The following is a 23,523-nucleotide window of genomic DNA, read 5'->3' as shown; positions in this document are numbered from 1 at the left end:
TGTCTAGAAGAAATTCACAAAGTGTGGCTGTTACCAAACCCAGATGTATATTGGACACAGGTCTTGAAGCACAAAGAGCTGTAAGTACAGAGAAATGTCCACTCTCTAAAAGTGCCATATTTAAAAAATGTATGTTTAATCCAACTTCAGCAGTAAGGATGATTTATTATTACCACTCCAAAGATATCATCATGTAAAACTACTCCTCTCTGATCAGGAATTACAGCTTAAAATTAAATTAGTCTTGAAAGTAAATCAAGGAATTCCCAATGCTGGCCGATGAGAGGGGTAGGCCTCACAGTAGTGAAAAATGAAATAGGCTGTTTGTCACTCTCAGGACATTTACAACATAAAGGTACATGTCCGACCTTTTACCTAAATAGCAACTTACCCTTAGATTTGCTTAGGGCCGACATAAAGGGTGACTTATATGTAATAAAAGGGGAGTTTAAGGCATGGCAAGTAAATCTAAATGTCATTTTGAAGTTGCAGTAAACTGCACACACAGGTACTGCAGTGGCAGGCCTGAGATAGGTTTGAATGGCTACATATCTGGGTGGCACAATGAGTGCTGCAGGCCCACTACTAGCATTTGAAGGATAGGCTCTGGGTATATGGTATACCTCTTTGCAAGGGACTTACCAGTACAAAAAATATGCCAATCAGGTACACATCAATGTCATCATGTTTAGGGGAGAAGCACACTTTAGCACTGGTTAAGAATGGTAAAGTGCTCAGAGTCCTAAGGCCAACAAAAAGAAACAGCAAAATGGAGAAGTAAAAGACAAAATGTTGGGGGACAAACCACCCTTAGGATGACAGGTCTAACACATTTCAGTTCATTTCACTATCTGTGCAGGGTAACAGGTTGTGCCTGGCACGAGGCTGGAACATCCATAACCATTAAACGTATCACCCATCAGAAGTAAAATTACTGCAACACTGTAGTTTAAAGTATGACGTACACAGCAGAATAAAACAAATGTGGAAGTAAAAGGCCTTTACAGATCACGCATTCATCTTTGTACTGGTAATTGAAGGCCAAGAGTTCTGTTTGACAACACCACACTACTAAAAAATATTGGCATGGGTGACAACTGCAGGAGTCACCTCCTTCCCTTCCTCCTTCACCATAAAAAACACACCATGTGTTATAGTGCTTTATTTCTCTATCACTAGCCATCATCCAATCATAAACCCTCACTTGTCTGTACATCTTCGATTCTCGCCTTGTTTTGTTGCTTAAGTCTAAACCCCTTTGTGGCACAATCCTCCTTTGTTTTTTAGCTAGGATTTTTCTGTATTAATGAAATGCATACATACATGGAAACCATTTCGCAGTTGACCCCTGGCATTGCCTTTGTGACTCTTTACCTCGGAAGTGGCAACAACAGTGCCAAAGAACAGATGTTAAACATTGTCAATCTGGGTACTGCTTATTTTGTGCAATTCCCACTGGGACATTACATTATCAGTGCAAAAAAATAAATATATATTCAGCAGTGTATGTAATGCACACTCTTTAGAATACATCACAAAAAGCGTAGACTTTTGAACAGTTTGTTTCTATTTTTCATTACTGAAAAGTTGAGTAAAAGTTATCTGTTTGGATAAAACCATACCTTTTATGATTCATATCCTGAAAGTACCAGAAAAGAACTCTCAAAATAAAGCTACTTAATGTTTGGGAGTCATTCAAGCAATAGCATAGTTCATATTCAACAAATGGACCATATGAATTAATACACATAGTCATAGCCACTGTTGAGTATTTTTAATACTTTTTTCTGGGCCTCCATTTGATTTATCAATACATTTTTTTCTCTGAGGTACATAATAGGCTTCAGTGATGCTAATCATTGTGAAACCTGGAACAAGGGGATGTGGCATCAGTTCCTAGGATTCAAGGTTAAAGCTCAAATGATGTTACTTCCTGTGATGTCATGGACGTTCAAAGGATGTGTTATGTACCTTCACCTACAACCCAGCATTTTGATGAATCGATGTCTATGCGAACATATATACGCAAACCAACTAAAAGGTATGCATTGTACCGCCCTCGGAAGGGGAACAGCTAAGTGGATAACATAATCCAAATGTGTGTCACCTCCAGCTTTCTGTGCACCTGCGAACAATTATACAGAGTATCCTATAGCTAACCTAGCTTCCTCGTCTGTTTGGCCAAAATAATACTTTCAATATTAGACAAAGTACATTAAGTTTGATACAATAACTTTTCCAGACCATTTTGCATAGCTGTTATTCTGGACGGATTATGTCATGAATTTTCCACACAAAATGAAGATGTCTCGTATGGTGCTCGTCATCCCCATTAGTATACACCACATCTGCCGTCAGCAACATTCCATTCAGTCAGTAATTTACTTGGCTATTTTGCCTCCTAGAAAGCAACAGTTGCCGCCGCTTCACTCATACCAGATGTTCTGTATCATTTGACCAGCAGGTGCTTCCTTTCCATTAAAGCAAACCTATCTGTCCCAGTGACCCTCCTTCCTCAGACTCACAAAGTTGCTCCTGGAGTGACTTAAGGTTTCCAAGGCACAAGCTTACATAAAATGCCCTTGGAGTCCATTGGTAGCTGTATGTTATGCATTTGGGAGAAATTCCTATTGCAGCAAAGTGGTTGCAGCTCTTTTTGTGTCTCTGTATAAAACACCATAGTTAATTTTACTGCAAACAGAAACTTCAGGTTACCTCATGCTCTGACCTTTTTGTGCAGAATCTATTTAACAACCAACAATTTCAGGTTAAGGAAATTAATTTTATTACTATGCCTTTATTTTCATAATTTATGTGGGCATGTCCGTGGCTACCTTAATTTCACAATTTAATACAAATTTAAGGCGGTCACGTTAGGTATTTGCATGAGATATTCAAAGGATGTATGACGTTACAACGCAAACTTTTACAACGCATGATATACAGTGTGGTTTTTACAAAGCGAGCTCCATTACAACACATGCTATTACAACGCAAGCCATTACAACGCATGTACCATTACAACATAATGTACTATTCTAACACTGCAGGGTGCTTACCTCAGAGAAGGTGCTGGTCAGAGTTGTAGTGGAATGCATTGCAATAGCATGCGTTGTAAGGGAACCTACATAGTATTGACTGCATTGTAAAGGCATTAAGTTGTAATTCCTGCGTTGTAATGGATGTTCCCCATTTGGGTCAGCTGTAATATTTTAGAGGATTTCATTCAGTTCCATCAACGTATTTTTTTTACAATAGGTCTGCAGACACTTGATGTACTCAGTAGAGGAGTAGAGGAAATGAGTGGCATACATTAAATGTAAAGGGTATTGAAACGGCTGTTAAATTGTTTGATGTTGTATTATTAGCAGCCAGTACATGGAAAAAAGTTGGAAATAGAGAGGAAGTAACGGGAATAAACAGAGGGTGCACAAGGGCTGTAGGGGGCACCCATGTATCTTTTAGCTTAATGTCTGATGATGAATGGGCACATAAATAGGAAATAGGATTCCAGTATTATCAATTGTGTATAAATAGAGGGCCGTTAGGTAAAGCAGGTAACAATGTACAATACAAACATTATTAAACCTATTACATTATTTTATTTCTTTGGGACGGGGAATCTAACTTTTAGTACACGTAAATTATAGGTGACAGAGGAAGGGTGAAGAAAACACTCCAACAAAGATGTACTTAAGTTTTAGCAACATCAAGAACGTCAGTTCTTATCATTACCAAGGACTTAGCACTTGATTATAAGTTTGGCAGTCTTGGAGCCGGCCACGATGCCAGCGCCCTGCTCCAAGACCACCAAACTTGACTGCCGACAACCCGCCAGATTACGAGTAATCTTGTGGTCCTTTCGCGTACCCACGGCAGTACCTATTAAAAAAGCACCGCGAAGGGAGCACCAAACTCCGTTCCAGCACGGCATGGAGTCCAAAGTCCATTCCGTGCATGAAAGGGAGTGACTGAACACATGTGCCCCCCTGCAGGCACTTCATGGCCCTGAGGCAACAGGGGGAACTGTAGGGCCCCTTTTGTTTCTTCACCACCGTAGTTTTCATGACAGCCTCACTGCCATAAAAACTGTGGCAGTGAGGAAACTCCTAATATGCTCGGCGGTGCTGCAGAGTTACCACAAGCATATTAGGGTCTCTGAGTGCAGCGCCTCCGCCACAGGATCCATGATCCTCAGCAGTTGTAGCGGTCCTGTGGAGGTCCCACCACCATATTCACAATACAGCGCATGGACGGCCAGTCTGGTGTTCAAGGGACCGACACCGCCGGTTCTCCGCCGAACTTGTAATCAGTCCTTTACATTTGAGAGATAGCCTATATTGGGGAGTATTGGCACGCACACAGTGATGTGGAACAATTTAACAATTTTTCTAGAAAATGGGAAATTGGTGTGCCAAAGCAATAATGAAAATGTAACCTGCAAATTGTTATTACCAGTTTATTTAGTGGGTGTGGCATGGCAAGTGCAGTGGTTTTGGCACATTTCAAAAGATATATTCACCTCTGAGAATACATTAAGCGTTCATTCTGTATTCGTTTTGGACTTTTTGAGCAATGTGAAAAAGCTGATACAACTATCGTATTGGACGAGGTATATAATTCACTGCGAGGCCTGGAAATACAATAACTTAGGTATATCAGGAAATCATTTTTTATGTTAAATCTCAACAACTGTTTTTTCAATCCCTGGAACCACTCCAGGAATGCAATACAATATTAAGATGCACCTGGACAAAATACTTGAAAAGAATACTGGAAACAAATAATACGTCACCATCCCGGACTTGCGTACCCTCATAAGAAATCCCACTGGGGATCACAGTAAGGCACATTTGAGTATTTTCTCTTTTGGATGTAGGATTATGGTCACAAAGTTTCACATGAACGTAATAACATTGCCAAGCCATGGGAAAAGATGGTAATTGAGAGATGAGTTAAACTTATCGGCCTTGTGAGTTTGTAATGGTAGAAAACTTCCTCTTCTGTTTGTTTTCTGGGAAAATTAGGAGGGCTTTAGTAATTCCCATATTGAAAAAAATATATATTTTTTAATATATGCTGACGTTCACTTTTTTGCAGAGTACCACGAACATAGGGCCTCTGTATAAATAGATCAGAAAGTAATCAGAAGACATCCAATTGTCAGTCATTTGGCGCGTTTGATATGATAAACCTTTAGAGATATTAGTAATATTATAGAAAGTTGTGGTGCTTACTACATAATGCAATTTGATCCATCAGCCGAAGAAATTACATAACATGATGAAATGGCATATGACTGTACAACTTTTATTTGGGAATTTGAACCTCTTATCAGATATGTTTTCTGCGACTTGTATTTTTTTGCACTTCTAAATATTTGCATATTTACTAGTGACAGCGATCTGTGATAGATGTGGAGTTTTATGTTTTACTATAACTAAAATAAAATTGAATGAATTAGATTTACAATAGGGCATATAACTACAACGTCCAGTCCTGAGTGGACTTAACTTCTAATCAACAGACTGTGTTGCGACAAATGATTTAACATTGTGGCATTGTTAACATATGACGCAGCACGTTTGTCGTGTAGTTCCTATAAACCTATATAGGATCTACGTGTTTAGACTAAACACACTGTAGGATTGGTGTCCATACTGATTCTAGACACCCCCACTGGGTATGTTAGCTTGTATACCAGCTAGCTCACAGTGCCACTAGAAACCCCTCTTACCAAGGAGAGAATAGTTCTTGGCAACTATCGAACATGACATCCCTGATCCCTCAGGATCGTGGAAACAGTGCGATACTTTTCGCTCAGTCATTCGTGCTCACTTTGTCTCAGAGAGATACACAGAATAAACGGTGGGGGTGTTTTTAAATACGCATTTACTGAACCAGCGTCACTCTGATGTAAAATAGGTGTGCTGAAACAACCATGAGGCAGTAACAGATATAAATGATAGTAAGCACCAACAGAGTAAAAGGATGGTAGATTTCTACCATAGTGCTAAAACCATGAATGTAAGCAAGTATAAAAATACATGTCCATAACATGCGTACTCCTACGATGCAACCCTAACTAGATGTACCTAAGTGTACCTAGCATGTATGTAGGTGTAAATGTCAACTCCATTACCTGAAGTGAGAAACTTTGGGACACCGTCTTGGTCTCGAGATGGACACCCCACAAGGGATGTTAGACCACTGCGAGCTTGGAGTATCTGCGTGCAGGAACCTCAGTGTCTCGCGTCAGTGTGTCAGCATGAAAGTCCTTTTCTCCTCTCTGGCCTCAGCAAAGATATTGTTTTAAATATCCAATGTGGTACCCCCAGGGGGTATACCTTGCTGTGTCATGTCAGACTAGGATGACGGAAGGAATGACCCTTACAGTTAGCTACTATGCAGGAGATGGTGTCCTTCTGTGATTTCAAGAATCCTCATCCATAATGAATGAGGCTAGTTTTCAGAGAAATCCCCATGTCATTTAGGCATTACCGTAACTAAGCAAAAGATCAGTACCAAGAAGCGTTATGTAGTGTAATGGCAGGGGAAATACAGGTGAAATTACGGGTTGCTACATGAGCCTATATTGGGCACCTGTATGAAACATAACATCCACTCTTCATCAGACTGGACGACATATGAAAAATACTACATGTACTTCTAAAATATGCAGAAAATCTAATAAACAAAATATGTAAAAGATGCTAAAATTCTAATATAAGTGGTAGAAGTCTCTTATAGAAGTCACTTAAAATATGTTTGTATATATGGTCTGGACAACTGTTAGTGCCCGAAAGCCATGCAGTACTAAAAAAAGAGTCTATTTTTTTAAGATTCCAAATTTTGGTTGTTTTGAAAAAGGCCAAACTTTTCTCAGCACACAATGAGCCAAATGTTTATGTGCCCTGGTTGGGAGACACAACATCACTGTTGCTTGCCTTTAACTGGTCCATTAAAGCATCCACGTCGGTGGCGCAACCAATTGAGATATTAGACAAAGACCCAACATGCATTCTTGTCTGCAAAATAGGCAGCGGAGGACAGGCAGAACACACTCAATACAGACTGGTTGAAATTATAGGAACCAAGACTTGCTTAGTTCCCGAAGGTGAGATGTGCCCAGATGGAGTACCATGCGATCACGGTATTGGCGCTGCAAGAGCATTTTTTCCATCTCCTTGGTGACTGGGACGTCCATTGCATAGCAGGAAAATGACAATCAGGATTCCTGCTATTAGGAACAGGATCAAGTTCAAGTTCAAGTTCTGCATTCATATAGCGCACTACTCACCCAGAGGGTCTCAAGGCGCTTGGGGGAAGGAGGGTGCTCACTCATCGAATATCCAGGTTCAGCGGATGTCCTCCAAAAATGCTTCCAAACAAGGAGTGTATGAAGTTGGGAATAACTCCGAAGATTGTCTGAAGGGTGCTTAACAGTCCAGAACCTAAGGTCTTAAATAGGCGTACTATACCCATCGTATCAGACAAGTTAAAGATACATTGTAACATTTCTGTGAAATGGAAAGGGCAGTCTGTTTATACCAGTGCCAATATCTCAGCTGAGGACCTTGCGACCTGGAAATCAAAAGTCTCTTGGGCGAAGGTGAAGGGACGGTTTTCTGTAAAAGCATGGCTTTCATTCGTCTCAGAGTATCAAACCGTAAATAAGAAATATTCAACGAAGGCCAGAAAATCGCCTCCCTGATTGTGCGGGTCGGTGGAAACAATACTTGCATACAGCAAGTAACCCTGGAGCCTACAATAACAAGATATGCGATGCCCGTGACCTTGATAGTTCAGCATCAAGTAACTTCCACTTGAAAGCAACTTGAACACGGTATTAATCCCGGCAGCTGGGAACCCTTTCAAGTGACAGGATAAGTTAGCAACTGAACCATTACAAGACCCGTGAAGCATGATATCCTGGCATATGAAAGATCCGCTTAAAGCGTTCTCGCAGTTAGTTTCACTTAGAAACACTTCCTTCAATCATTCAATCAAAAAATGTATATAGCGCGCTACTCACCCGGAGGGTCTCAAGGCACTTGGGGGAGGGGGGTCTGCTACGGCTCGAACAGCCAAGTCTTGAGTTGCTTCCTGAAGGAGAGGTGGTCTTGGGTCTGGCAGAGGTGGATGGGGAGGGAATTCCATGTCTTGGCTGCCAGGTAGGAGAAGGATCTTCCTCCCATGGTGGCTCTTCGGATGCGTGGAACGGCGGGGAGGGCATGGTTGGTCGAACGAAGTTGGCGGGTGGGAGTGTAGAAGGTCAGGCGGTTATTGAGGTACCTAGGGCCCAGGTCATGGAGAGCCTTGTGTGCATGGGTGAGGAGACGGAACTTGATTCTCTTGTTGACGGGGAGCCAGTGCAGGTCTCTCATGTGTCCGGAGATGTGGCTGCGGCAGGGGATGTCCAGGATGAGTCGTGCGGAGGCGTTCTGGATGCGTTGGAGTCTCTTCTGTAGTTTGGCTGTGGTTCCGGTGTAGAGGGTGTTTCCGTAGTCCAGTCGACTGGTGACGAGTGACTGTGTGACCGTCTTCCTGGTTTCGGTGGGGATCCATCGGAAGATCTTCCGGAGCATGCGTAGGATGTTGAAGCACGAGGCCGAGACGGCGTTGACTTGTCTGGTCATCGAGAGGGAGGGGTCCAGGATAAAGCCCAGGTTGCGTGCGTCGTCTGTTGGTTTGGGTGCGCTGCCCAGGGCAGGGGGCCACCAGGAGTCGTCCCAGGCGGAGGAAGATGGTCCCAGGATGAGTACTTCCGTCTTGTCTGAGTTGAGGCAAGGCTCAGTGGTCGCTCCAGAAGAGAAGGTAGAGTCCCCTTAAGAAGGGAGCCGGGAGGGAGGGTCCGCTGGGTGGCAGGAGCAGGGGGACCAATCGGCTGGCGGGGGGCGGGCCGCAGGGAGGCAGCGGCGGGAAAGTCGAGTGCGGGCGGGCGGGCGGCTCAGCGGCGGCTGGGTCGCCTGCAGGAACAGGTAGCAGGTAGCAGGTAGCAGGAGGAGCGTGGGGGTGACCAGGCCTAGGCAGGGCTCAGTGGTCGCTCCCGAAGAGAAGGTAGAGTCCCCTTAAGAAGGGAGCCGGGAGGGAGGGTCCGCTGGGTTGCGGGAGCGGGGGGACCAACCGGCTGGCGGGGGGCGGGGCCGCAGGGAGGCAGCGGCGGGAAAGTCGAGTGCGGGCAGGCGGGCGGCTCCGCGGCGGCTGGCTGCACCGAAATCTTTATGGCCGCTCCCAAGATTACTTGATGAATTCCCTACCCATATCTTCATATCTGCCTGCCTGTTGTTGTTTTAGGGAATACTGAAACTTGAAAGTTGTGACCGGTAATGTAATATGGCCATGGATTAACCATTCTGTTGATGGTGACTCTGCCACAGTAAAAGGTAATTGATGCAGTTTTTCAATCCGCAGCATTGTATATTCTGCTCCCTTTTGTGCCATTCTTATCTGCTTTTCAGTTATATGCAGAAAATTAGGACGTACTGTTGATAAATCGCCAAGGCACATAACCAGCACGCAATCATTGCAGCGTCCAGCTTAATAACATAATAGAACATAGTTGAGATGGATCACCGACATAATATCGAGGGACATAATATCGACTAGCAAAAATATCGTTGACAAAATATCGACAGACAGAATATCGAGTTTGTATCTACAAACAGGTAAGTACAAAAATATTGAGTACAAAATATCGTTTACAAAAATATAGTTTATAAAAATATCGACTTTATCAAAAACAGTGTTAAATTAAATTATTATTACAAATTAATTACTAAAATATACTTAAAAATACTTCAATTAACTTATAATAATTAAATAATTAATTAAAGTTATAAAAAAAATTACAATCATATTTGCTAAAACATATATATATAGTAACATAATATAATTAAATAATATCCAATATTATTACCGTACGATAGCGGAAGTGTAAAAATTACTATTCCCACTCCAGAGAGTGCAACAGTAGGGAAAGCGTTGGATAGCGTAGGGATCAAAATTACTATTCCCACTCCAGTGAGTACAACAGTAGGGAAAGCGTTGGATAGCGTAGGGGTAAAAATTACTATTCCAACTCCAAAGAGTGCAACAGTAGGGAAAGCGTTGGATAGCGTAGGGGTAAAAATTACTATTCCCACTCCAAAGAGTGCAACAGTAGGGAAAGCATTGGCTAGCGTAGAGGTAAAAATTACTATTCCCACTCCAGTGGGTGCAACAGTGAGGAAAGCGTTGGATAGCGTAGGGGTAAAAATTACTATTCCCACTCCAGTAAGTGCAACAGTAGGGAAAGCGTTGGATAGCATAGTGGTAAAAATTACTATTCCCACTCCAGAGAGTGCAACAGTAGGGAAAGTAAATACTTCATATATTATTTAAAAAAATATAAATTAATATCTATAAAAAATTAATTAAAAGTAATTACCAATTTAATATAATATAATAATTAATCAATTAAAATTACAAATTAAATGTAATTATTACAATTAATTACCTATTAATACAAATTATTTACGAATTAACAATTAATAATTTAACATTTAAAAATTAATTAACAATTAATTCAAATTAAATACAATTAAATAAATTGATTTATTTAACCCCTTCCATGCTCATGACGAGCTGAGCTCGTCATGAGTTGCGCTGCTCGCATGCTCATGACGAGCTCAGCTCGTCATGTAACGCGGTATTTCAAAAAAAGCCGCACAGCGCAAAAATTACCGCCGCACGCATGCGGTTAATTAATTATAAATAGATTACTTCCCACCCTATTCCCCTATAAACCCACAACCCGCTACAGAAAATAAATTAGTAAAATTAACATAATTAGCAATTAATCAATTAAATAAAATTAATTGCCAATTCACATTTAATTAATTACCCATAAAAAATTAATTAACAATTAATTCTAAATAAATACCAATAAATAATTTTACGTATTTAATTAATTATAAATAAATTACTTCCCACCCAATTCCCCTATACACCCACAACACGCTACAGAAAATACATTTGTAAAATTAACATAATTAGCAATTAATCAATTAATTAAAATTAATTGCCTATTAAAATTTAAATATTGACCAAATATAAATTAATTAACAATTAATTAAACATTAATACCAATAAATAAATTTACATATTTAATAATTATAATTAAATTACTTCCCACCCTATTCCCCTATACACCCACAACCTGCTACAGAAAATAAATTAGTAAAATTAACATAATTAGCAATTAATCAATTAATTAAAATTAATTGCCAATTAAAATGTAATTAATTACCAAATATAAATGAATTAACAATGAATTAAAAATTAATAGCAATAAATAAATTTACATATTTAATTAATTATAACTAAATTACTTTCCACCCTATTCCCCTATAAACCCACAACCCGCTACAGAATTAAATTACGCAAAAATTAAAAAAACAAAATTCATTAATTAAAATAAATTATAACACAAATACACACTTTTCACACATATAATAACATTAAAAAAACTATAAAAAGATTGATATTATTAAAAATTCGATAATTTTAATAACCTATATTATACACTTTGATATTTTAACTTTCTATATTTTTAACATTCGATATTACATTACTTACCTTAAAAACGATATTTTTAATGTCTATATTCTGTCCATTCGATATTTTGTCCATTCTATATTTTAAACTCATTATTATGTCCATTCGATATTTTTTAGTCGATATTTTGACTGTTTACCAATTGAGATGTCTGTGTTGTAGTATGGACAGTTCCTGTTCGAGTATATCAATAGCAGAAAATACAATGTTTCCCAGTGAATAAATCTTGGATGTTAATGTAATCATGCCATTGTCAACTACAGCTAACACCTTTTCTAGGTTAATTCTATCTATTTCACAACGTCTCTCTGCGGTCTCTTGTTGAGAGATATTCCAGATTGCATTATAGACAGCATATAAGAAACGTTACTGACGTGGTTTTCAGGGCCCTAATAAAAAATCCCTTAGATCCACCTCATCTGAGAGTAAGGATAAGTGCTGTTTCACCTGGGACAGTGTTGAGGTTTTTAGCCAATCATGGCACAAGTTCCCAACACTGTAGGATGTCACTACCCCCAGATGTTCTCTTTGTACATAGAGTTGATCTGGCTTATGGATACTAAACCCTTTATTTGTACCCCTGAATCTTGATTGACTTGTTCGTGTCTGTGGGCCAAACTAAGCACCCCTTCCAATTGAGGTCTGACGTATTGTACTGTATGATGTCATCTATTGTATCCCCTCCATGTGATGTAAAATTCATATGAGATGGTGTGGGGCACAAGTTGTGTTCAAATCCTTATTCTTGGCCATTCCAAGACAGGAAGTCTGTTGCACTGTGTCATTCAAAAGAAGATATGGTGTGGGATGAGGCAAGCTCGAAATAGTGCTTCTGTTCCCTGTACCTGCCAGTCCTTTGAACCCCAGACTTATTTAATGTCTATTGTGTCCTTCCATAAGTCAAAACCCTGTTTAGACAGTTGGGTAATAATGGATGCAGAATAGATCTGTTTTGTGTTAGTTAGCATATTTTTCTGTGCAGTTGTAGTTGCAACGTTATAGTAATTAAGTCCTGGGTGGGGAACTCCGCTCCTCCAGCGGAGTGTGTGGAGATTTGCCTACTCCGCGTTCTGCGGAGAACGCAGAGTATAGGGCAAAATTCCGACTCCCCAGCTGGGGGCAGTTGTCGAGCCCCCAACTCCACACACCCTATTAAAAATTAATTATAGTTTAATTAAAACAAAAAAATAAACACTTACCTGTACTGCTGCATCCCTGGGCTGCCTTCCTCCTTTTCCTCTCTGTCTCTCTCCTACTTGGGTCGATCATCTTGCAAAAACTGCACATGCGCGCACGAGGCAATACCCATGGACTTAGAATTGAAAGAAAACAAATAGTCATATAATAATGCAAGCCAGAGTCTCAGATAGGTTCTCGAGTCTTCTACAGATCTCCAACAAGATTCAATCATCTCCCCAACCTCTACCTCGAACCCCTCCACACAATCTTAAGGAGCTCATGAATCCTCTTTCACCTATACACCTATGTCATCCAAATATTTTAAAGGTCTCATGTCCAGAAGGCTGTCTCCAGTTAACAACCACCTCAAACTAAACTGAGAGATAACAGAATTTCTTCAATCATTCCACAGGAATGTAGCTTACCGATCCATGACTGGATGGATCGCCTACTGGACATAAACAGCCACGCTTCCATCACTCAGAATGCCAAACATGCGAGATTCACCTTTCGACAGATGTTTAAACCTCCATTACTATTTCCCCTCCATGTCTAAGAGTGCCTGTTTCCAGCTAAGGCTTCTTTGGGGTAACAGGAACCTTATCCCAGCACATGACCTTAAATTTGTTGTCCGGACTATTGTTCTCTACAAACTTGACTACAGAATCGCTTTTCATTCCGCCACCTAGGTATGGAATGTCACTCCTTTCCAGCTACTTGGTCCTCTCATAGCAGTTCTACATGCAGCAGCTCACTTCAGGTTTTCAGATTTTAAAGTCTTTATTTCGATATTGAAATCATAAAAGACAACATTTACAACATATTTAAAACATTTAGGATTATAAATAACATAGTAATGGTCATTATAATGACATTTTTAAAATAGCAGCACCATTATCATAAAAAAGTTATTAAACATTCAAAAATACAAAGACAAACCTGACCATAGCTTATTAAAAGTTAAAAAGAAAAACAACAAGAATATGCAAGAACATTCCTCATACTATATAAATTTTTCCTGAATTTAGTTGAAAAGGAATGGTTAAGCTTTTATGAACAAATTAAGAAGCCCTATTGAAGGTTTTGTCTGCTTCTTGCCCTGATGGCCCAAGCCCACCCTAGGAATTTGGCTATGCTCACCACAATCACCTCTGAGGTATTGGTTTTTAGAACCCAGATAGCCTCCGAAGACCTTCTAAAAGGGAGGCGCTGAAACAGGGGTTTTAACCATTTTGTTCGTGGCACTGAATAGATCGGGCAGGCAAACAAAAAATGACCCTCAGTTTCTTTGTGACTTGGACACCAACTACAAAATTCAGTTACTCCATTAACCAATTTTTTTGTGAAGGAATTCAATGGCAATGCTCCTACCCGAAACTGATGGTAAAGTTTCTTGTCCAGCGGTTTGGTGATGATATCCCAATAGGTCTCACGGGAGGGATCCAACTTAATGGTCAGAAACCTTCCCGTTAGACCAACAGAGCTGGAAGCTGTTACTAGCGATTGACGGACCGAGGCCCAGTACAATGCCTTGAATTCCTGTTTGGCGGGAAAAGCATTGGTACTTGGAGATATCCACAGTTGTTCCAGTCCCATTTCAACCAGAATGGTTTTTACCGTTTTTAGCCAAGGGATTCTCCCAGATCCCCCAATTGACCTAACTTCAGCCAATTCCTTTGCAAAAAGGGTAAGGTCAGGGGATGTCCATATACGCCTCCAGAAGGCCACCAATCTAAATCTTGCCATCTCGTTAATTGGATTGCATCCCAGATCCAGGCATAGGGGTATAGAAGGGGATGATTGGGGTAGCCCAATCAGGCTCCTTAAAAACTTACACTGGGTTCTAAATAGGCTAGAGAGATCCATGTGTCCCCCGAGATCAGCACCATATAGGATTGCGGTGTTGATCTTAGTATCATAGATTTTTAACGCTGGGGTAACCCATTTTGTAATTGATCTCCTTTGCTCATTCAAAAGACAGCCGGTAAGTCGGGCAAATTTAAGCTGTTGGGCACCAACCTGATCTTTCCATCCCAGACGACGGTCCAAGGTAACCCCCAAGTACGTCATGGTTTCAACTTGTTCCAAGTTGACTCCACTCATACTAACGGAGCTCCGGACAAAATGCCTCCTATTAAGAACCATAAACCTGGTTTTGCCCACATTTACCTTAAGGTCATTGATGGCACAGAACTCCTCGAAGCGGTCCAGCGCCCGCTGCAGACCACTGCGTGTTTTTGAGAGGAGTAGGGTGTCGTCGGCAAAGATAAGCATTGGAAACCTTGTCCCTGCCAGCAAGGGGGCGTCAGTGGGAGTGTCTTCAAAGAATTTGACCACTTGATCAATGAATAGCAAGAAGAGTGTTGGCGCCAGGACACATCCCTGGCGAACACCACGGGTCACGGGGAAGGGTTTCCTCACTTGTCCCTGGCCTCCCCACCTCACCCTTGCATAGTTGTCCTCATGCATTTTAACTATCAGATCAAGTAGTTCCCTAGGTAAGCCTAGGTCCCTCAGGACGCACCACAATTTATCCCTCGGCACTAGATCGAAAGCGGACTTCAGATCGATAAATGCGGCAAAGATGGTTCCACTGCCGAGCAAGACCACCTTCCAGTAGATCAGACAAAATCTGAACACCTGGTCGATGGTGTTCGTACCTGATCTGAAGCCCACTTGCATGGGAGACAGTATGTCCTCTAGTTCAATCCAGCCTTGAACTCTACTCAAGACCATGCGTGCAATAATTTTTCGGAGGGAGTCGATAAGGCTAATCGGGCGATAATTGCCCGGATTAGACCTATCGCCTTTTTTGTGGATTGGGAGTATCTCCGCACCCTTCCACAACCTAGGGATTCTTGCCCCTTTAGCTATTGCATTTGCGATCTTTGTTATGTAGGGCACCCATAGAGCGGGGTTGGCTTTAAACAGATCAGCAGGGATTAAATCCATCCCTGGTGCTTTCCCCCGCTGGGTCAAGCCAAGTGCTAGCTCTGCCTCAGTTTCCGAGAAAATGAGTTTCTCCCCACAAATAGATGACGGAGGTACCTCGTCCAATTTAAAAGGGGGTTCAGAGGTTTCAGCACTAAATTGGGCCGAATAATGGGTCACCCAAGCGTCAGGGGGTACATGGTTTGTGGGAATACATGAGTCAGAGTCCTTGCCCCATTTCACTAAATCCCAACACTTGGACAGATTATTCGAAGCGGAGGCATCCAAAAGATCGGACCAATACATATCCTCCCACTCCCGTTTGGCTTCCCACTGAACTTTCTTATATTGCACCCTAGCTGCCTTAACCGCACACATGTTCCGGGACTTAACCGCTTTGACAAGGTGTCTATGGGCCTCCCTGCACTTTTTATTGTACCATTTCTGATGGGGGGCATTTTGTTTGGCGTTTCCCTTCTGACCTGGTAGAGAAAGAAGGAGTTTGAGTTCATTAAAACAACACTCATGAAGATCAATAACAGTATTTACAGAACCACCCCCCAGCAAATCATCAAGCATTATTTCATTAAACATATTAGAGACCACAGTCTCAACGCTCTCCTGTAAGGTCTCGTCCCCCGCTAGCCTGGACCATTTTAACCTCCTTCGATCATTGGTCAGAATAACGTCCCCTGTCCGGGAGGTGTCAGGTTCCTTCAATATCTTCATTCCCGGCAGCCTTAGTTTAAGTATCAGGGGGTTATGATCACTTTCTGGGCGGGGTACCACTTCCATATCTACCAGCAAAGGCCAGTGTTCCAGTTTTAACAAAAAATAATCAATCCGGCTTTTCCTTAGTCCATTGTCAAAGGTGTAGTTGGCACCCAAATCTGATCTTGACCGACCATTTATAGCCCTTAGCCCCCGGGTAAGACACAGAGCCATCCAGTTCAGCGCGGCCTCAGTTGCTTTAACAGTTTTATTTAGCATCAAATCTGGAATATTCCAAACTGCATCTTCTGCAGAGCCCCAGCTGTCCCCGGCTACATAAAGCAGCTCAAAAGTACAATTTAAATCTCCTGCCAGGAGGATAAAGTTTTCTCTGCCCAGTCCGGCAAGATAATGATCCAATACATCCAACACAACAGGGCAGCGACCCCCAGGGAGACCTCGTGCATATATATTAATAACAATCAGGTCCCGATGGCCATCTTTGCTCAGTTTAATTACCAGGAGGTCCGGGTTGTCTACAAGTATCTCAGATGGGTGATATCCTGATGACTGCTTCACCCAAATCAGCAAACCCCCTGAGGCTCGCCCTTTACCACCCCTAATAGCTGGTTTGAAAAAGTTTACAAAACCTACCCTATGAATTGGATCAGGTGCCCAAGTTTCCTGTAGCAGAATGATATCAAATTTATCCACAAACTCCAACCAATCTTCTGAATACATGCGTCCCATAACCCCTGCAACATTCCAGGACACTATGTTGAATATTTCTGATAAGGGAGCTGCTAGGAGGATCATTGATGCTGATACAGCAGGGGTCGCTAATATACACCCTGTTTTTACACTATTCTCATTGCTGTCAACATTATCCCGGGTTTCCCCCACCCGCATAACCTCTGTTGGATCATCAGCAGCTGTTACAGCATGTTCCTCAGTTGCTAGTGCCCCCTGAATTGCCTCTACCTTATTTGTAAAAGGAGGGACCCCCCGACTTGGCATCGCTTCAACGTACCCACTATCCACAGCAGACTTAATTTTTCTATTCCCTATAGAAAGTCAGTCTATGGCCTCAAGATCGGAAAGGGGCCCAAAGTGGTTAAAAAGTGGGGGATATTGCTGAGGGTGTGGAGTTCTTACTATGGGGTACCTCCTAACTGGGGGTCTCCTGTGAGTGGGGCCTAATGAAAAATTACTCTGTCTTTGGGGGTAGAAATATGCTAGCCCCAGAGTTTGTACATCCCCCTGCCTAGCAAACCTGGCTTCCCTGCGAATAGTGTCCACCACCCAAGGATCCTTAAACGATATTAAAATACAGTCACCCTCCAAGTCTTTGGTGCCGTGTCCCACCCAATCAACTCTCCTTACAAACAGAATTTCAGTCGGAGATGATGGTGGCAGGGGACGGTTTTTATTCAACCAGAATATCACCCTATTACGTAGATCCCCATATGACTCCTTAGTACCTGCTTTTAACGGGGAAACACCTGTTAATACTATTGTATATTGAGTTGCCTCCGTGGGTAAGTCAGCGCAGGGAATGGTATACCTATTTTGTTTCCCCCCAGTTGGGGTTTTGGTGCTCCGGTGATTAATTGTTTGCCCAGGGGGTGGCTGTAAGCATGTGCTAACGTTGGATTTCGCTGGATTAGCGGACCGAGCAACTTGGGACCTATCTAGGTTGGAAATGTCGGCGACCTTCTTTTTAAGAACCTGTGACAGAGTACCCTCAGCTACCGCGCTAAGATTATCTCTAGGCCTCCCCCCCGCTAACGGTTTCTTATTAGCTACCCCTATTGGTACAGGGTTGGTGGATTTACAACTGAAAACATGGTTTGGAGATTTTGTCTTAGATACCGGCTGTGTTGGAACCCCTCCCGCTGGACTGGAAGTAGTTAACTTTTGTAGCAAGCCCAAATTTGTGCTTACTACTATCTCCAGAGCATCTATTTTGGAGGTCATCAGCCTAGTACGCTCCAAAACAGGGAGCAGGAGGGTTTTAATCATAGCCTCCATTTTTACCAGTAAGACTTCATCACTATTGAGGCACATAGGGCAGGGATTAGATGACCCGAGGGAAGTTAAAGCAGGACATAGCACGCTAGGGAATGCAGAAGGTATTTGTAAGTCAGGGGGATACACCAGAGCGGAGGCAACATTACTAGATGGATCATTAAATTTGGGCATCTTGTGATCTCTCCCCCCCTGAGGGCTCGAATCCTGTTTTCTTTTTCGGGATGTTGTTCCTAATCCCAAAGGATCATCCTCTACTATGAGATTTAAGACCGCATTCGTAGGTGAGTGTGAATTTTCCAAACTAAGGTCGTTTTCCCCACTATTCTGAGTTTGATCCCCGCCACTTGACTGAGTATCATCCAAGGTTTGGTCAACATTAACCAAAGGAGCTGAAGGCCCACCCCTTCACCATCTATGTGAACTATTGCCTCGGTGGTAACAGAATATACACAATTTGATGCTGCATGAGCAGCAGGACTAGTAATTTTTGCCATCCCGCCCAGCGAAGAACGCTTACCTCTAACAAGGTGTAAGGAGAGGCGTTTTTCCACCATCGCTATTTCTTTTTCCAATATCCCTGTTGCTCGGGTGATAAAAGCGTCCAGTGGGCCCGAGACAACTCCCTTCGTTGTTTGTATTTGAACTGTGCGATCTTTGCCTGATCTTAAAGGCATGTTACCAACTACTTATGCCTGTTTTAACTATAGTAAACTCCTACAGTGATGGTATGGAATGCTAGTGACTCTGTGGAACCCACACAATGTGAATAAAGTAATTTCCACAGAATCACAATTTACCGGAGGGTCGTTCCTAAATTTGAGGGTAAATGAGGGCGAGCAGAGGTGGGGGGCCCGGCCCGACCTCTACCGTACTCGAACGGCCTCAAACCGCCCGCTCTTTGCCCGGTCTTCGCCCCGAGCTCCGTCCCGCTGCGCGGGACGGCTAAACTGCTTTTGTCCTCCCAGGCGGGTGGGCGTTGCCGCTGCGGGAAGAGGCTCCAGGTGTTGTAGATCGCCTCGCAGTCCCGCAGCGGTGTGGGTGGGTCCGGTTCAAGCAGCAGCCGTGGAGCGGGTGCCGCAACCGGAGAACAACGAAGCAGAGGCCGTCAAAGTTTCACCACAAGATGCGCCCAGTCAGGTCAGGAAAGCGTCAGAGCCCCAGCACTGAGTAGCACCCGCGCAGCGGGTGCTGCGAAATTTTATCAGGGAGCAGGCGGGGGGGGCGTTGCCGCTGCGGGAAGAGGCTCCAGGTGTTGTAGATCGCCTCGCAGTCCCGCAGCGGTGTGGGCGGTGTGGGCGGTGTGGGCGGGTCCGGTTCAAGCAGCAGCCGTGGAGCGGGTGCCGCGACCGGAGAACAACGAAGCAGAGGCCGGCAAAGTTTCACCACAAGATGCGCCCAGTCAGGTCAGGAAAGCGTCAGACCCCCAGCACTGAGTAGCACCCGCACAGCGGGTGCTGCGAAATTTTATCAGGGAGCCAGGCGGGGGGGCGTTGCCGCTGCGGGAAGAGGCTCCAGGTGTTGTAGATCGCCTCGCAGTCCCGCAGCGGTGTGGGCGCTGTGGGCGGGTCTGGTTCAAGCAGCAGCCGTGGAGCGGGTGCCGCGACCGGAGAACAACGAAGCAGAGGCCAGCAAAGTTTCACCACAAGATGCGCCCAGTCAGGTCAGGAAAGCGTCAGAGCCCCAGCACTGAGTAGCACCCGCGCAGCGGGTGCGGCGGAATTTTATCAGGGAGCCAGGCGGGGGGGCGTTGCCGCTGCGGGAAGAGGCTCCAGGTGTTGTAGATCGCCTCGCAGTCCCGCAGCAGTGTGGGCGGTGTGGGCGGTGTGGGCGGATCCAGTTCAAGCAGCAGCCGTGGAGCGGGTGCCGCGACCGGAGAACAACGAAGCAGAGGCCGTCAAAGTTTCACCACAAGATGCGCCCAGTCAGGTCAGGAAAGCGTCAGAGCCCCAGCACTGAGTAGCACCCGCGCAGCGGGTGCTGCGAAATTTTATCAGGGAGCCAGGCGGGGGGGCGTTGCCGCTGCGGGAAGAGGCTCCAGGTGTTGTAGATCGCCTCGCAGTCCCGCAGCGGTGTGGGCGGTGTGGGCGGGTCCGGTTCAAGCAGCAGCCGTGGAGCGGGTGCCGCGACCGGAGAACAACGAAGCAGAGGCCGGCAAAGTTTCACCACAAGATGCGCCCAGTCAGGTCAGGAAAGCGTCAGAGCCCCAGCACTGAGTAGCACCCGCGCAGCGGGTGCTGCGGAATTTTATCAGGGAGCCAGGCGGGGGGCGTTGCCGCTGCGGGAAGAGGCTCCAGGTGTTGTAGATCGCCTCGCAGTCCCGCAGCGGTGTGGGCGGTGTGGGCGGGTCCAGTTCAAGCAGCAGCCGTGGAGCGGGTGCCGCGACCGGAGAACAACGAAGCAGAGGCCGGCAAAGTTTCACCACAAGATGCGCCCAGTCAGGTCAGGAAAGCGTCAGAGCCCCAGCACTCAGAAGCTCACTTCATAACAAGACAGAAGAAACTTGACCACATCTCCCAAATTCTATTCTCCCTTCAGTGGTTTCCCATAGAAGTGAGAGCTCTATTTAAAACTGCCTGCATCACTCATAAAGCTCTGCACTCCTATTTACCCTTATACCTCTCAGAGTAACTGAATATCTCAGGCACCAGCCTACACTCATGAAAAGCTAAATTGCTCCGTCTCAGACCTCGACCTTCAAGCACGAATGATAAATGAATCAGAAGCGCCAAAAGGTTATGGAACTCGTCTCTTTCCTGCAGATCTCCGTCTGGCCCCATATCATGTCACAGTCAAAAAAGACCTCAAAGCTCTTCTCTTTGAGTGTCACCTGGCCAAACCCGCTCTCACTCCCTAATGCTACCCCCAAGTGCAGACAAACCTCAATCTGCACGAGTGATTGATGTTCATCTCGTGGTACTGTACCACGTGCTTGCTTGTCATTGCTATATTTTACAATGAACATGTGTGAAGCGATCTACCTCATGGGGAGCTTAATATGATGTTTTCTCCACCTTAAATGTACATATATATTTCCTATCTGTTATTGATACGTGCTGCTTTATTGTAAAGTGCTGTGATGCCTACGGGCAATATCTGTGCTATATAAAATCAGAATTAATCAATGAACAAATAAATGCTTGTAGGTGGACAAGGAGAGAGACAATTCATTTACCCAATCGTTCTCCCAATTCTAATCAGTCATGAAATGAATAACATGTACCAAGTCAAACAGACAAACGCATTGCGGACTGGCACATGGTCGTGCCAGGCCGGCTAGCACTTGTCTGGTGGCTTTACGAACATAAAAGGTACAGAGAGAAACAAATTGCTTGCAATACCACAATCACTCCTTGTCCTGCCTGACTTCCTTAGATGGGCACATCAAACAAGCAGGAAAGAAAGATGCAGCCTTCTCAGCCCATCACTACAGAGCCCTATTGTTGAGTTGCATGATCTAACGGCATAACGAAGGCGTGCTCTGTACCTCGAAGACCTAATTAGATTCAGACACTGCAGATCATTTACCCTACTTGTAAACGATTAAATAATACTATGCGTGGTAGAAAGAGCTGGCAGTAACCGCAGTGCTCCCGCAGATGTGTTCCCTCGGTGTGCCCTGCTCTGCTGTGCAGCTTTCCTTATACAGTAGGAGTCACCGCACGCTGCTGAGATGAAGGAGGGGGAGGGAGGGCATGAAAGAACTTCTGGCAAACATTGACCCCGAGGTAGTTAAAGGTGCACCAGGAAAGGGTTACGCTGAAACAGAAGGGTTTTATTTTATTTTGGCCGTACCTGCCACAGTCCAGAGGAAACATTCTACACATGTGGGGGTCTCCTGTGTTTTTGTTTCTTTCTGCCTCTCGCGCTCTTTGGCTGCTTTCCAATCTGAAAGAAGCTTGCACGGCAAATGGAACGTCGCGGCCCTAGTAGGCAGGCACTTTTATGGAAAACTATGCACTTGGACTCCTAATAATCACAATCAGCTGATCTTCACGCTCCAGAATTGGGTATGTTGTTTTTGAAAATATTCCCTGCTGTACAAGGCACAGTCGTGGCACTCGACTTTCCTTCCCGTGTTACAGTCAGACAAACTTTAAAGGCTGGTCAGAAGGCGAGAGAGAGCGAGGGGGAGAGATAGATCAAATCTGAGAGAATTCCCTTTGCTTAGCAAGTATGCGCTTTGTGTTGATGTTGTAACTGGATCCGCAGTGCAGGAATGGGCCTCCACAGCTCAATATACTTTGCTTAAAAATTACTTTTTTTTTATCTCGTTGTTAAAAAAAATCTTAATTTCCATGAGTAAAGTGCAGCTGCAGTTCAGATTTCAGATTAACCTTTTTTACACGCCTCCTCGCTGCAGTATGTAAACAATTGATGTAAGGTTTATTAGTTAGGGTTTTCAGGGCTTCAGAGCGACACGTGTAAACATATTTCTGAACAAAAGGTTGTAACCGAGAGGCGTGCAGCTGCACGAGCCTGGGTTCCTTCGCAGCATGGAGCCAGCGGTGCGGGAGAATACTGCCTCTCACTGCTGCCAATCATCTTCACAGGATCCGAAACCGCTGCCGCAGACTGGGGGGCTCGGCTCAAGTCTTTGGAAAGGGAAGCAGGCGCTCGAGTCCCAGGTGGGAGTGCTGACAGAGTGCCCGGATGAGGGGAACTCCGGCAAGGCCCAGCTAACTGCTGAGGAAAGCAGCGCAGAAGCCGCCGCGAGCCCGCGGAAAGAGCTCGAGACGGACCCGACAACTGAAGGGAAAGAGGTATGGCTCCTTACATGTTGCGTTGCACGTGTGCTTTACTAAAGGGCATTAAGTGTGTTGTGTATATTTGTCTCTGTTGCTGTAAATTACCATTAACTCCTAATGGTTTCCTTGTCTCCTTCCGTACCTGGGAGGAGGGAGTAAAATCGGATTAGTACTTGGAACAATACTTCTTCAATGCAGATATAGATATAAAGTAACTAAAGTACCTTTACATAGGTCAGGTAGTTTACTGTACAGTACATTTACTGGTGACTGGCTAATGATGGCAATGGGCTTTGCTTAGGTTGGCACAGGCCTTCCTTCTTCTCGG

At 44.0% G+C, this 23,523-nt stretch overlaps 1 protein-coding gene across 2 annotated transcripts in view; it reads left to right on the top strand.

Moving 5' to 3' along the window:
- Positions 1–23,523, top strand: part of MYH16 (myosin heavy chain 16) — a 1,068,458-nt gene that overhangs the window by 227,902 nt on the left and 817,033 nt on the right. Inside the window, exon 3 of one of the 2 annotated variants that reach the window (XM_078654768.1) lies at positions 23,001–23,210. The exons of the other annotated variant lie outside the window; for it this stretch is intronic. Coding sequence (XP_078510894.1) covers positions 23,001–23,210 — 210 coding nt within the window. The remainder of the gene's footprint in view (positions 1–23,000; positions 23,211–23,523) is intronic. 2 annotated transcript variants of the gene reach the window in all.

This window comes from Lissotriton helveticus, chromosome 7 (assembly GCF_964261635.1).
Source record: "Lissotriton helveticus chromosome 7, aLisHel1.1, whole genome shotgun sequence".
Lineage (NCBI taxonomy): Eukaryota > Metazoa > Chordata > Amphibia > Caudata > Salamandridae > Lissotriton > Lissotriton helveticus.
This window is presented reverse-complemented; position numbering and strand designations above follow the sequence as displayed.